The sequence below is a fragment of the Ylistrum balloti genome, unplaced genomic scaffold, assembly GCF_031769215.1.
Source record: "Ylistrum balloti isolate Yb309-2 unplaced genomic scaffold, AGI_CSIRO_Ybal_v1 Utg370782, whole genome shotgun sequence".
NCBI lineage: Eukaryota > Metazoa > Mollusca > Bivalvia > Pectinida > Pectinidae > Ylistrum > Ylistrum balloti.
In genome coordinates this window covers 45,085-60,736 of record NW_026782457.1, presented here as the reverse complement: position 1 = coordinate 60,736, position 15,652 = coordinate 45,085, and the positions used below count along the sequence as shown (strand labels likewise).

The 15,652-nt window shown below is 35.3% G+C and overlaps 1 protein-coding gene across 1 annotated transcript; it reads right to left on the bottom strand.

Moving 5' to 3' along the window:
* Nucleotides 1–6,085: 6,085 nt before the first annotated feature.
* On the bottom strand, nucleotides 6,086–15,579 carry LOC132558358 (ATP-binding cassette sub-family C member 10-like). The gene is made up of 17 exons (XM_060222903.1): nucleotides 14,518–15,579; nucleotides 13,816–14,043; nucleotides 13,075–13,237; nucleotides 12,581–12,747; nucleotides 12,017–12,268; nucleotides 11,766–11,864; nucleotides 11,070–11,259; nucleotides 10,439–10,663; nucleotides 9,617–9,737; nucleotides 8,979–9,171; nucleotides 8,620–8,835; nucleotides 8,293–8,420; nucleotides 7,932–8,101; nucleotides 7,663–7,820; nucleotides 7,302–7,555; nucleotides 6,547–6,790; nucleotides 6,086–6,334 (listed from the first exon to the last, which is right to left on the bottom strand). Exons 1-17 carry the CDS (start codon nucleotides 15,577–15,579, stop codon nucleotides 6,086–6,088), a joined length of 4,119 nt encoding a protein of 1,372 aa, XP_060078886.1.
* Nucleotides 15,580–15,652: the final 73 nt, after the last annotated feature.

Genomic DNA, 15,652 nt, shown 5'->3' with positions numbered 1-15,652 from the left:
TGAAGCCTGACTTGGTTTTAGAATTTTCAAACTGTCATTGTCATAGATAATTCAGCAACTTGTACATTCTGGTCACTGTGATTTAATTAGTCCATATCTTCTAATTAATAGTATTTATGGGAGATACATATGTAAATGTCTGGTTTTATGGTGAGTTTCCTTACTTTAGGAATGGTTTGGAAAACTGTGACCAGGAAAGTGCTTATCAGAACGACCAGGTGATAATGCATCAATATTTTTTTTTTATTTTTACATAATTACTCCAAATCATACCTTTAGTAACATGAAACTGCTTCAAATTATATCTGTCATGTCTGGTTTCATTTTTTAAAAATATTAGCTTCCAGTGAATTTGAAGTGCAACCAAACAAATGAATCAATGTTTTATATATGTAGAAAAGGTATAAAAAAAAGTATTTGTAGCATTAGTTTTGGAAGAGTTCAAATTGTGAACGTAATTGGTGGAAAATATCAAAAGAAACGTCTACTTTCAATTTTGTCTGCGCATCAGGTCATAAAGGTAGATTGTGTACGTTCAAAATGTCCAAACTGAGATATGTGCTTTATTTATTTATTTATTTTGTATTTTATATTTTTTTTTCAAAAATCAATACCTTTAGACAAGGTAGTTTAACTACTTGTTTGGGGGACTCATTGGATTTTTGAAATAATGAACTTGGTTCAATTTTGAGAGTCCTTTGGAGATTAGGGTTAGATAGACTTTTTGTAAAAAGTGAGCATGACAATAGATATATGTTGGAATAGAATACTTGAATTATGTAAACGTTTTACTTGTAATACTCATGTGCATTCATAAGAACAAAAAGGATAAATTATACTTAAGAAATGTGAAGTTTTTGTGTTTTTTTTTTTTACCATTTTATAGTGCTATCTTCAACAAAGTACTGTGAAAATATCTAATTTCAACCATTTGACCAGTTTGAATTAGGTTGAAACTATTTTCTTTATGTTGTGCATCGCCAATAGGTGGCGTGATGGTCTGAGATTTACATGTGCAAATTCATACCTCGTGTTACCTGTAGGTGTCATTCAGGCAACACAGGTAGTGACAGACAGACACTCTTTATATTACTTTTGTTTTCTTAACTGTGTAGATTTGTTGTTGATATCCTCTTAAAATAGTTATACAACAAGTAATTTGGAAATAATATTCAGTATTTGATCTGTTAAGCTATGGTTATGCATTTTTTCTTGCAGGTGCATATACATATATGCCTTTTTTGTCTATGAAGCATATTCTTGTTTGAAAATGAATTGATTTATTTAATAAATCAGTCGCAATGTCTCAGTCGCAGTGAAATACATTTTTGTATTTGTTGTTGTTTGTCCTCTTGAATAATTGAAAAGAGAATTTACTTTATACACTATATATAATGTTCTCATTATGTTTCACATATCACTTGTATTATGTTTTAATCACTCAATACAATAACACTAGTATTATGTTTTAATCACTCAATACAATAACACTAGTATTATGTATTAATCACTCAATACCATAACACTAGTATTATGAGAACCACAGTTGGAATTTTTTATCTAGTGTATAAAATGAAAGAAAAAAAAAAGAGAAAACAGTGTCTCTGTTCTAATATATATAGATATTTATATGTACAATATTTTCTCTTATTAAGAAAATTGTCATCTTATATGGGTCCTCTTTTTCTTGCGGTTTTTGAGGGTGAAAGAGGATACTTTAAATATACTTATAGTGTTTTTTTTCAATACTTAGGTGAAAATATGTACCATTGGCATAAAGCTTTTGGTAAAATTACAAAAACTGGAACAAATGGAATCAACATCTATTACAGTATTCCCTGCACTAAATATCAGATTTCCAGGTGATCAAATATTATACATATATTTAATGATAATAAGTAGTTTTATTTCATATATTCTTCTGATTCTAGGTCTTCTTTTTAAATTTCAAGCTCGACATAAAGTTACAATGAATTTCAGTTTGTGCAATATGTTAGTAGTTTTTAATTCAGTGTTTTTTTTGTCATTTTCATGCCAATTTATCTCCAATTTTAAGTGATAGCAATAGATTCCATTTTGTAGGTACATGTATTTTGAAAATAAATTATTTGATGCTTTAAACCAATACTTTAATTTTCTTTTAAATGTTAAAGCTAGGTTCCGCAGCTTCTGTTTGTTCATTGAGAAAATGAATGGTTGTAGATGATTTTCTTAGCCTTATAAAGCTACAAGCTTGCGATGATTAAGAAAAGTCATCGTTAATATTGCAGATGGTGACAGAAAAAAGAGTGGTTTCATCTATGAAACAGAAACCATCTAGCTTCTTGAAAACATATCTTACTATCACTGTTCAAGAAATATTGTTTATTTCACATCTAAGATTCTCTTGGTCTCTAGTTGTGTCGTTTGATTTTGGGTTTGATCAGAAAAACAAAATGGCCGACAGGCGGCCATCTTGGATTTCGCCCAGTACAGTTTGTTATTGGTATTTCTTGAGAAGTACTAAATGGACCTGTATGTCGTTTGCAAAATCTTTTAAAAACATGTTGCACTGTTGACGATGATTCGGCGATATACGTCTCTGGGGTTAATAAGTATGTCAGAACTTCGTATTAAATCTACAAAGATTTTGTGTCCCCAGGTGATCGGGTGAAATCAACACGCGCGGTGTGTTTGCATAGTTACCGTCAAGTACCCTGTTTAATGGTTTCTTGAGTGTGTCAAATGTTTTGTCTGTAGACTTTTTTATGCTAAATCTTAAAAATCAAGTGGTTTTGTATTTATAGAACATTAAAGGTACGTACATGACCTGTAACAAACATAGGGTCGACTTTAGTCGTCATAAGGTTTAACACTGTCAACAGAACCAAATCGTATGATGTCACACTTTTGTGACGTGGCAATTTAAAGCAGTGTTGAACATGCACGATTTAAATGGAGTGTTTTTACATATTCTGTGTAACTTACCAATATGGATATTAATGAAAATCGATTTCATACTAAACAAAGGTTTTGTTTGAACAAAATTTATTGATTTAATTCAGTATATACAATAACGGACAATTCAACACAGTGAATTAAAAAAGAAAAACTTACAGACATATACTAATTTGTCTTCTCATCCAATAAACTTTCACAAAGTACAGCTGCCATGGTAACCCGCGGAAATACATTACGTTGTATGAAAACGAGCCCAACACAACAACTGGTCTGTAGGCATTTAAGTATATGCATTATAAAACCAAACGATTTGGCACGAATATTATATATCAATTTCATACGGCGGAGACAGCCATACAGTGGTATCTTTGTGATAAATGTGTATATATCTATTACATACTATCTATTAAATAGTATGACAGGTCTACATGGCACAACCCAGACTAGATCTGGGAAGTAAAAATATCGCTTTTAAATCAGACTACATATCTAGTTCATTATATTTCGTCTGAATCCTTCTCCATGCTCAATCGTGTCCTTTAGGAACCAGTAGGACAAACATACACCTCCGAATCAAATCAGTTCGGTGCCAAAATTTGTCAAGGTTGTAAATTTTCACATTGTATTAAATACTGGATACGCTTTAATACAATGGTGGTGGGTGTATATAATTGATTAGAGAGGAACGAGGCGTTTACTTTCCTAATGAATTGTCTGAACAGCCTTAGACATATCGGGATTATCTGCTACGATACTCGCTGAATCATCACCACATAAAACGATTAAAGTATAAACTTATGGTAGGAAGATTATACTGACGACATGGGACGCTATATTAGAACTCAAGAAGATAAATCTGAACTGATTCAATTAAACTACAGGAACACACTTGGATTTTCAATAAGAATGTTTTTTTTGGAAAGACGTTCTTAAGAAGAATTTCATTTTAAACGATCATGATCGATTTGTCCCGTATGTCTATCAACATTAAAGTACGAGGGAAGCTTTAATTTATCAACATTTATGTGTAATTTCAACGATGAAATGGAAGAATTGTCTTTTTTATCACAGAGGCAAATAAAAAAGGGGTTTACCATGAAATAATCTGCATACAGTGCTTAATGTATAAATCAGTTTCTTACTAAGTGGTGTAACGATACTGTAATGGTTTTAAGCACGTGTCATTTGTACATTAATTAACCGATTGCACTCTGCAAATTCGTGACAATTTGACCGATGACAAAATTGTATCCCATTTGCTTCATTCTGATTGGTATTAAATCATATCATTAGGACCATGACCTTTTCTATATCGTTCATCATATCGGTCCACAACTAATACCTGTTGTTTGATAGATAACGATATCTCAGTTTGATAACATAATACAGGAATAACCACTATGATATAGCATTATCTGTCTTTATGATAACTATCTAGGCACATCCTGGTTCAAGGCATGTTAAAAGTGGCGTTTCTCTGTCAAGAGATAACACCGGTTTGACGACAACGACCTGGGTCAACGTTGATGTATATATTCATGCTCAATTGATAGGGTCGGAGGTTTTGTTATATAAACCTGATTCACAGTTTGAAACGTGTCATTGCATCTCTGCATTAGACCAGATCTATATGGGGATGTCATAGATGTTACTAAAAAGCTTATACTATTGCGGTACATATTTGTCCTCGTGTAGCTCGAGTTTGAATGAATGAAGACTCTCTCAACACGTCAGAGTTTGCATAGCTATTTAGTTAAGCCATTTTTCTGTGGGGTATGTGTAGGTGTTAATCGTTATATACTCTAAATGATAATAATACATTTAAACTTTCCGTATTCTGTGTTAGTATACGATATAAGTGTCATATACTTAAGTATAAGAATTTCTAATACCCCAGACAAAGTGAGAACTGCAAAGGTTGGGGCCTTAGGTCTGGTCCCATACGAATACTGTCGTTTACAAGATAGTTCTAATAATTGTCTTTCGTAAATTACCATACACTATTTACCTTGCTTTCAAGGATGGGATAGAGAAGAAGAGGTGTGCTGAAAGTTTCGCTCGACTTGCTTGGATAGAACTTTTACATTTACATAATGACAGTCACTCAGTGATATATTCAATTATAGCTCAAATAATTCATCAGATCAAATCCGTTATTATATCCTCGATACTTAAAGAGTTATGATTACTTTCGCTCTCGGCACCTATACATTTCCTGGCCAAATTGAAGGATAGGCGAAGTGATTTGATTGGTCTATAGCGTGTTTCAGGAGAAAGGACCAATTACAGACTGAATATTACAAAGGGGCGACTTTCAACTCTAAAGCCTGTACTACATACCGTTATCCGACCCCGATATGCGCTTGATGTACATCAAAGGATCAAACTAGTCTTGTCCAGAATGGCCGCACATGGACCTGAAGTCAGTTTTGCCATGAAATACTCCAGGTATGCAGAGAGCGACAGTGAGCGTAACTAATGGAGTATAGAGGATGTCGTTATCAAAATAGAAATTACAGTATATCCGTTTGTGTATCCTCTTCCCAACGAGCTTTCAGAGACGGATAATGGAAATGTAAAATCCGACGTTAAACCTGAAAAGAGAGGTCCTGTAGGCGTTGTCGACAATATTTCGGGAGCAAAGTTTGGTGTGTTATCAGGTACACCTTTTTTTCCTGCTGTTTGATTAAAGACCTTCCAACCGTACCATATATCAATGTAACAAGCCTTCAATACCTGATATATCAATATAACAAATACACATACAAGGAAAATGGTCGACACATCAGTCAGTATACTGTTAGCTGTCAAAATTCAACATATTCGAGAATCACTTCTGAATCAGGAGATTAACAATCACCGTATCGTTTTCCGAAATCCGATATTCCAACGTTATGGACTAAAGAAAGCAGATTCGTGAAGGTTGTTCCTATTGATCATTTGGCCAATGCAGAAGTTGGAATGACTAACACCGCATCCACCAGAAGCAAAGTTGAACTAATAAGTTGGAGCCAAGTTATCCACTTAAAAAGGTCATACGATACTTTTTACCCCGACAATGTTACTGCAAAAATATGTACCGAGTGTTTGTAAGAAGAACAAACATTGGAGAATGATTATGATGATGAAATTGTGCCCGCATGACTCAAATGTTCTCTCCGTGAACTAGCTTGTAGAATGCAGACTCCGGGTTTTTTAGAAGTTTTTCTGGAGAGTCCAGTTCAGCCACTTGACCCTGGTCCATCACCAACACCCTGTCACTGTCCATTATGGTGTTGATTCTATGGGCAATGGTCAACACTGTACTCTCCACAAACTCCTGGCGGATTGTTTCTTGTATTAATTTGTCTGTCTCCAGGTCTACACTGGCCGTAGCTTCATCAATACACAACACCTGGAGTGAAAAGGAACAACGAATAGAAAATTTGAATTGAAATGATCATTTTTATTGTCAAAATCGAGCAAACGGACACGAAAATATTAAGTTATATTGGTTATCAAAAATCGCTATTTTTGTTCCCTAACATTAAAACAATATGCAAAGCAGAAACGTCCTCATTATCGTTATGCACAGCAAGTAGTAGGTCGAGACAATGCCATACTTACTTTAGATTTCTCAAGGAGCGCCCTTGCAAGACACATGAGTTGTTTCTGTCCTACAGAAAAATGTCGTCCTTTTTCTCCCACCTCTCCCTCGAGTCCTCCCAGTCTGTCTACAGGTAGGCGGAGATGGCATCTGTCAAGGACACCCCACAGTTCCTCGTCACTGTAACAAGACGTGGGGTCGAGATTCTCCCTGACGGTACCACTAAAGAGGAATGGGTCCTGAGGAATCACAGCCAGATGACGCCTGAAATTGTATACAGAATAACCTTCAAATTGTGGATGAATTCCAAAGTATAGTGACCATGTCATTAAAAGTTTCTTTTTGTCCAGCAGAAGCTGTCGCTATTTTAGTCTTCTAATTTCATAGAATAGAATAAAACGAATAAAACGAGAATATACCACTGTTACTATTGTTCTTGAAATGAAATAAAAAAATTAGAAAAGGAGAGTGATTTTTTATGAGAATTGTACGGAAGACACACATGTGAATACCAGTGAATCAGATACAAAATACACACACACACACACACACACACACACACACACACACATACATACATACATACATACATACACACATACATACATATATCTGTTTCGTCCTTCTAGGACTACTCAATGATGCCAATAGTCCGGTTTTTTTTAAAAAAAAATCTTTGAGGCGACTGAAGAAAAGCAAACATTGAAGGAAATATCAAAATCTAGATGGGGAGGTAAACGAACGTCGGGTACACTTATATCATGATAACATTTACCTGACGTCTTTGAGATCCAATTTCTGTACGTTCTCTCCATCAATGGTAATAACACCAGAGCTTATCTCTACAGTACGGAACAATGTCTGGAAGAGACTTGACTTCCCGGACCCTGTCCGTCCCACAATTCCCACTTTTTCCGCATGGTGAGTGCTGAACGTGAGACCTTTCAGTACAAGAGGTAGCCCATCCCGGTACTTCATATAGACATCGTTATAAGTGATAACTCCTGCTGCCGGCCAGGACGGTGATGGCTATAGCAAAACATATACCCATATACCATATTGAATAACATTCAAGTAGGTTGTCATATGTTAATATTTCGATGTTTCAGAAAGAAAAAAGAAAATTTCTGACTCACCTGTAAACCTTTCCATTTCTCACTGGAAGTGCTTTCTATATATTGGTGTACTCTCTCAACACTGACCATTTGCTTTTCCACTTCCGTGACACAGGTAACCACTCGGTTAAGTCGACCAGACAGTGTCAGGGTGTAAGAAATGGCAAGTCCCGCCAACCCTGTGATATATTGACAGTGACATTTAATATTCTGATGTATCTTAGCATAAATAATTTCATTAGAATTCATTCTGAAAACATAGCCATTGAAAGAGAGAAAGGAGATGATACCTGGATCAATGCGAAATATGCTGTGTTCCAATAAAGCCAAAATAGAAATTCCAGTCACCATGAAAATGCCAACGACTTGCGTCCGTAGTAGGAGCCAAATATTCATATTATGGGCTGTATAATGTGCTCTCAGCCACTTCTCCACACGATCCATATGTTGGGTTTTAAATCTGCAAGGTTCATTATAATGAATTTAGTCACTGACAGATAAAACTGACCAATCTGACTGATTTCAAGTACCATTTTGTTGAATACTCGTTGAAATACAACGGTGATTCAAAACTATTGCTAGTATAGATATAATGCAAGAGTATATTATCTCTTATTGAATGCATTATCAAAAACACAGAACACCCCGAACCTTTCTGTTTCTCGAAATGCCCTGATGGTGACCGCTCCCGAAACTGTCTCTGAGAAATGGGAAAAGATTGGCGAGCGATTTAGGCTTGTTAATCGCCTAACCTCCCGAGATGTGTGTCGATATCTCTCCTGTAAACAAATAGCAGAACGAGTGACCATTTATGGAATAGGAACTAGTGAGTTAAAGAATGTTGTTTTCACCAAAACTATACATAGGGAAAATCCAGTGTCGTTGTTCAAGTTTTTCGTGTTGTTATTGGGACACTTAATGTTATATGTACTTATAACGATATAAAATATGTACATAGCTATTCTGACTGTGCCATACCTGTATCTGGTAGTAGATCATTGACACGGGCAGTATCAGAAGGATGAACCAGGGCATGCCATAACAAGCGACAGCGATACCTGCTACCACACCGGACAGTTGAGATAGGACAACCTTGACCATGTTGCTGATTGGTTCGTCAATGGTGTCCATATCAGATGAAAATCTGTTTAAAATTCGGCCAACAGGAGTCACATCGTAAAACGACATCGGAGCCTGCAAACAACCAATAACCCTGTCAACGAAAAAAATGTGATGGTATCGTCAAAGGGAATGATCAAATTGATCCTTCTATGTAATTACATAGCATAAGTATCATATGAAATGTATTCTTTTTGCATATACTGCGAAGCACTCACCTTCAGTATAGTATTGAGCAAGTCACTATGTATGGTCTTAGCAACACTCATCCCAGCATAGACAATGAGGATTTCTCTTGCTAGCGATGAAATAGCATAAACACAGGCTAGACATAGGTACACCATCATGTAGAATCCCAGACTAGTTTGGTTGAGCGTTATATGGCCTGTCGCGTCATATTCCTGATAGAAGCTGAAGTGGAAATGATCATATGTACTGTAACCTAGGTGAAGTATAACATTGATCAAATGATTGCCTGCTATTCATGAAGTACTTATATATCGTATTTCTACGAATTAACTACTTGACATGCTGGCAGATAATGTTAGTTTTTCTTGCTTGACCTCATAATGTTAGCATGTTGTGAAACATAAAACACACACAAAAGTGTAATTCTTTAAACCCTCCGGGAAAAAAATCTTGACTGTGTAATAAAATGATCTTTCAGTTTCCAAGTGATACAAGAAACTGGCAACAATTTTGCTTTCACGATATTGGCTAGAATGGCGTAAATTACAAGACTCTCTTTATCAGCCTCATACGAATGAAAAATGAAACTTCAAATAGGACCCTATGGAGAGGGCAATTTACGTTCAGAAAAAGATATCGTTATTAAATTGTTCATAAAGCGTCGTACCTTTTCGGTGTAGACATATTGTCATGGAAACAGCGATGTACGGAAATAAAAGTGTTGTTGTTTTCAAAAGTCATGCTGGAAACCCACTTCGTTAACCACCAGCTCTTCAATTTCTCAAAAGCTGAATAATGTTCAAATTTTCATGATTTTGATTTCAACTTGCTTTACGAAGATTTACAAAAGACACGAAAGTGAATGGCAGATTTTAATAGTTTGGAGTTAGATACAGTAGAGACAAACAATGATTTAAATTATACCATACAGCTGTTTTGTCCTTCTGGGACTAATCAAGGATGTTAAGGGTATAGATTTTGAAGCCTAAGAGGCAACTGAGGAAAATCCAAAGTTTTCGAAAGGAAAGTCAAAATCTAGACTGGGAGGTGTAGCAGCCCATAATTAGATAAATTTCGTAATTTACATATGTCAGATAATATATAAAAACGTCGAGTACATGTGTATGAATTAAAACGGGACATGCAGGTTACGGCAAATCTCCGGGACATCCTTTTACGTTACCATATTAGTAATAATTATACAGTAATTAAGGTATTAAGAAAAAAAGTGGTCGATGAAATGTTTTCACAAACAGAAATTTGCGCTTTTGCTTGATTGAAACCACTGTTAACCACCAAATCTAATGCAATTCAAACTATGCAAGATTCAGTCTTCAACATTTTATATCTTGAAGCAATATTTATGCTTTTGAACTTATACAATTACAGCAATCGATGTAAAGAATCAAACGGTCGGACGTACCAAATTACACTTTGTGTTGACAGTATATTAGAGAGACCTATATCGGAAAGGAATGCATAACATTACCTTGCATTAAGACGAAAGACACCAAAATGGCTGGAGCTAACCATTTATCGAGCGCCGCCAAATAGGTCTTGTACACCAAAAGTTTTACTTTGCCAGTGGCCTTGGTTTCTTCTCCAAGCGTTCCGTCATTGTCGGTATTGCCAATTTCACCGAGATCCAACTTGTTTTTGTTGGATGGTTTGTGTTCAGCAAATTTTATATCAGGAAGAATATCAGAGGGAGGACCTGTTAAGATGTATTTCGAAAAAAAGATTACGTTGCAAAGCGGTTGGTAGAGTCGGACATTTAAATCATTCAGTATAGAAATACACGTGAATGTATGAGATAGATGTGCATATTATCTTTGTCTGTAGTATCTCATGTACGAGAAAGTTTGGGTTTGCAGTTCGTATAATATTTGAGATGCAGAAATGTTGTAGTTGACCTGTAGAGTGTGTAAGGTATGTTTTGCTTGTAGATATTAAAGTGAATTTGGTATTCTGAAAAAATGCATGTGCTAATTAATTGATTACTTTGAATGAACTGATTATTCCTTAACACGTTTAAAATATTTTTACAAACTTTTTTTTAAAGCGTCTATGATTACGAAAGCTTACAAACCTAGACACCCAATATCTAAAAAAAATCTCACCCATTTTTAAAATAACTCCGTCATCCATTAGTATAACCAAATCTGCCTTGCCAAGAAATTTTGTGTGATGAGTGCATAGGATTCTGGTTTTTGTCTTGAGTAACCCCATGATGCATTTGTCATATACATGTTGTGCCACGTGAGCGTCTACAGCAGCTAATGGGTCGTCAAGAAGATACACGTCCTTATCCTAATGACAGAGTGATTTAAAATGCTGAGTTTGCATCTCATAAAAATTAGTATGAAGTAAAAACATATCGGTAAGATTTATATCATTATTCAGATATCAATACACATCAAGATTTTATCACAATTATTGAACAAATATCACGTGTTATTATATGGCGCCAATACTACACGTTACCAATGTTAAACAAAATACGGCATTGAAAACTTCGGATGATTACTCAGAAACAAAACTGTAAAAACATAATTAGACGGGCCTAGTAGAAGTGCATGTATCCTACACACTGGATAATTTGGAGAACACTCGACATTTTTTCTCATTTCTTCAAATGTACAATTATACATATATCTAGATTCCTTATTCCTTCCGTGTGTTCCTTGTGTTTTACGTCTTTCTGTTGGTGATCATCCTTCAGAGTTGTCCTTGCTTTTACGCAGCCTTGCCAGATATTAACTGGTCAAATGGTAACATACAAAACCACCAGTCGTATGATTTCAATTGTAATTTACCTGATACAAAGCTCTAGCAAGTGCTAGTCGAGCTTTCTGACCTCCGCTCAGTGTAACGCCATTCTCACCAACTTCTGTCTGGTCTCCAGCTGGTAAAATCTAAATGTATATATAAAAATGTATCAGCGCTTCAGAAATTGAAAATGAGGTTTGTTCGAACTGTCAAGTGAGTTATACAATTATCTTAGCATAATTAAAAAACAATTGGATCTACAAATGATTTGACTTTTTTAAACATAATCCATACTTACCGAGATATCTTTCTTGAGAGAAGCTGCATGCATAACCTCTGTGTATTTCCTTTGGTTAAATGGATTGCCAAATGTTATATTATCTCGAACGGTAGCCTGTTGTATCCAAGGTTCTTGACCCACAAGAGCAAAGCCATTTTCAAGGTTAGACACAGAGATTTCGCCTTCTTTCCGAGCCATCTCGGCAAGTATAGCGTTCAGTAAGGAACTTTTACCAGAACCAACCTTGCCAATCACTCCTATGAACTGTCCCTATCCAATGAACAATGCCAATCAAATTATGTACAGTCTTTGTTAGGACAATAAAGAATTCCCATGACGTAAAACGTACAGCAAAAAAGACACTCAACTTGTTGGTGATTCTTTTCGTAATTCTCAAGACATTTTACAAGCAAATATACAGTAGTAACTCGTAACACTTTTACAATATACACATGCAATACATAAGGAAGTCAAAAACATTTAAAATACAGAGCTTGTTGTCCTTATAATCAGTCATCAAAAATATCAAAATAAGAACAAAGATTACAATGAACAGAAAAAATGTCGGGATACATTGCTCACCTTTGATATCCGGAAATTAATGTCTCGCAGAGTGAGTGTACCAGATTCACTGGTTGCCTCAAAGCGTTTGCCTGAATGTTCACTCTCATTTGCTTTCGGTTTCGTTTCGTCTTCCCATGTGAATTGTCCGGCATTTGCCGATATCACACTTTTGTTATTCCTGGATGCTACATTAGAATAATTGAAAACAAATAAGATCCGTACATGTTTTCTGGCTGATGTTCTTGATATTGCAATACTTCAATATTCAGTCACTTTATTTGTCAAAGGTTCATCCGTTATGCGACCACGAGACGTACATCAAAGGATCAAACTAGTCTTTTCGACTTGTCCAAGAGGTGTCGTATATGGAACCTACAATTTTGCCATGACATGTTCCAGGGATGCAGAGAGCAAAAGTGATTGTCAAAAGTTGTGATTTCATCTTCTTTAAATACAAATACACTTTTCTTTTAAAAGTACAGAAAAAGTACGTAAAAGAAAATCATATTTACCATGTTTATGCTGGTAATATTCGGAGAAATCAATATCTTCTAACGCTACAAATCTCTCGAGCCTTTCAAGGGAAATCACTGCCTGCATTACTGTATTAAAATGCCAAGGGAGGTCATTCAGGGATCCAAATAGTTTTAAAAATAGCGACAGACTGGTAAACAACTGTAATATAATTACATGTATACTTTAAAAATGGATAGCCGACGTGTATAGTAGCAATATGAAATAGATGCGGAGATCAACAGAATATTTTCTTTTTTTTTCAGTTTAAAGATGATAATCTCTTACTTATGTGCAGCCATTATGCACATCGACATGAATCTCGTGCTCATGCGAAATATTCGTTTTCCATATTTACTACACATTGAAACACTGTGTCCTAATTAATTGAATTCAATTCATTATATTCTTTTTTTATATTCATGATTGATATGAAAACTATCCAAACGATAATAAGAACGATGTATTTTGTCTGTGAAGATTATAGCAGGTGCCTATTAATATCTTACCTGATTTTAAGTTGCAGTACAGGGCACACTGTAATCATTTCTGGATCAATTTGTTTTTAAGTATGCTTCACTAAATGGAAAGTTTTAAGTCCAATGGAAAACATGGTTTATATAGTGCCCTTTTATCAGAAGAAATATTTTGTTTTAGATTTTAAAAAAGGCATGTTGATTTTCTTGTTATCAATATCCGCAATTGTGTCTACACTTTCATAATTATGACTTTATCATTACCTTAGCTGCTGTCAGCACATTTCCCATTAGAGAATATATGCTGAAGGTCAGAGCGGTCATCAAGATAGGTGATGATAACAATAGGAAAGATCCGACGGCGGAAATCATCTTCCTCTTCCTGATAGTACGTAACTCCGCATCACGAAGCTTGTCAATCACTACCTTGAAGTGGTCTTCCCAAGTGTAAAGTTTGATTGTCTTTATTCCTCCTATCAACTCGCTCATTATCTGAGGAAGGCAATGGAATATGACTAAACCCTTTTCTCTCTTGCGCTTACTCCCAAGGTAGCAATTTTTCATTCCAACATACATGTTATACCACTATAATAATAATTATTATAATATAACATTCTAACGTGTCTTGAATTCATGATAGAACTTTTAATGAAAGAGCGCTTCATCCACTCACGATAATTAGATCGCGTAATAAGAAGTTTACGATTCATTTTGTAGATTTTTATTTAAAAATTTGTATTTCTATCCTGTTTTGCTTTTGAAGATAACAAACCAATTTATTTCTAGTTATAATATCTTATGAATTCGTCAATTTTCTATATTAATTGGCGGCATTTTCTTAAAAGGTCATATCATCACGCCCAACAAATGGGGTAAAAAATGCACATATAGAACAGGTAAATTCAATTTCAGAATAGTTAAATTTTTATTATGGTAGAATACGAATTGTAACGTCATGATACCTACCTTTGTTCTCTTGTCTTTTTGTGTCATTAACTCTTTGCCTAGTGCAATCTGTTTCGTTGACATGACCTTGTTAATTGGGATAAGTATCAAAGCAACAACCAGTCCTCCCAAAAAAGCAAGCCCTACCAGTTGATACAGGATATACATACTTAAAATTGTTTCAATCGGAAGACTCCACAGAGCATGGAAACACGAAAGCATTTGTAATATTCGATTCGTATCAGTTCCGAGAAAATTGACGATCTCACCTGTGCTGAATTTCGATAGAGACACGGTATTGATCTGTAAGGCTTTCTTAAAGATAGTTGTCATTATAGAAATTCTAACTTTTAATATGACATGCACCCGAACAAAGTGAAATCTACAGTCCACAAGAGTTTTTCCAAAACACGACAAGAATAATAGAAATGAATAACGATATCCGACATAGGCCGGTTCATCGTCATTTTCGAAAAAGGATATCAAGGAATTTAGTGTTATTGGACCAGTAAAGTCGATAAGGTGAGCAAGCAACTCTAGCGAACCACAAAGAAGGAAAAAGTGTAGCCCATATGCTTTGTATAGGCCCTGAAGTAAAGTAGGCTTTTTTACTTCCCCGTGCGCATTGCTTTCCTCAGCACCTTTGAGAGTTTTACAGAATTGTTGATGAACTTTCCTAATGTTGAGACTGTTCGGCAGGGTGAACAAGTCCTTTGTTGATAAACTGACCGTGCTGCTTCCTCTCTCCAGAAGATGTTCTACCCAGCTATATGTTAACATTGATAACAGAGATACCTCGTCTTCATTTAAGGGGTAATCGTCTACACCATCGTTATCCCGTTGACGTTTATTTGAGATTTGAGATTTCTTTCCGTTGTCACTGACGCCTTGTTTTCCCCTGAAAGTTTTACATGTGAGGAAATACACGACGAACATACTAATGACTGCTAACGTGACATTCAGTACTGATAATGTTAAACCGCCAATTGTCACCTTTGTGAAAATGCCTTGAAAAATCATGTATTCGCTGTTTTTTAAACAAAGTGTTGCATTTTCTTGGACAATTGATCGGTGATTTTCCATCGTGATGCTTTCCATATCTGAAAAAAATATACAGACAGGATTTATCTGATGATGAATGACCAAGGTAAACACA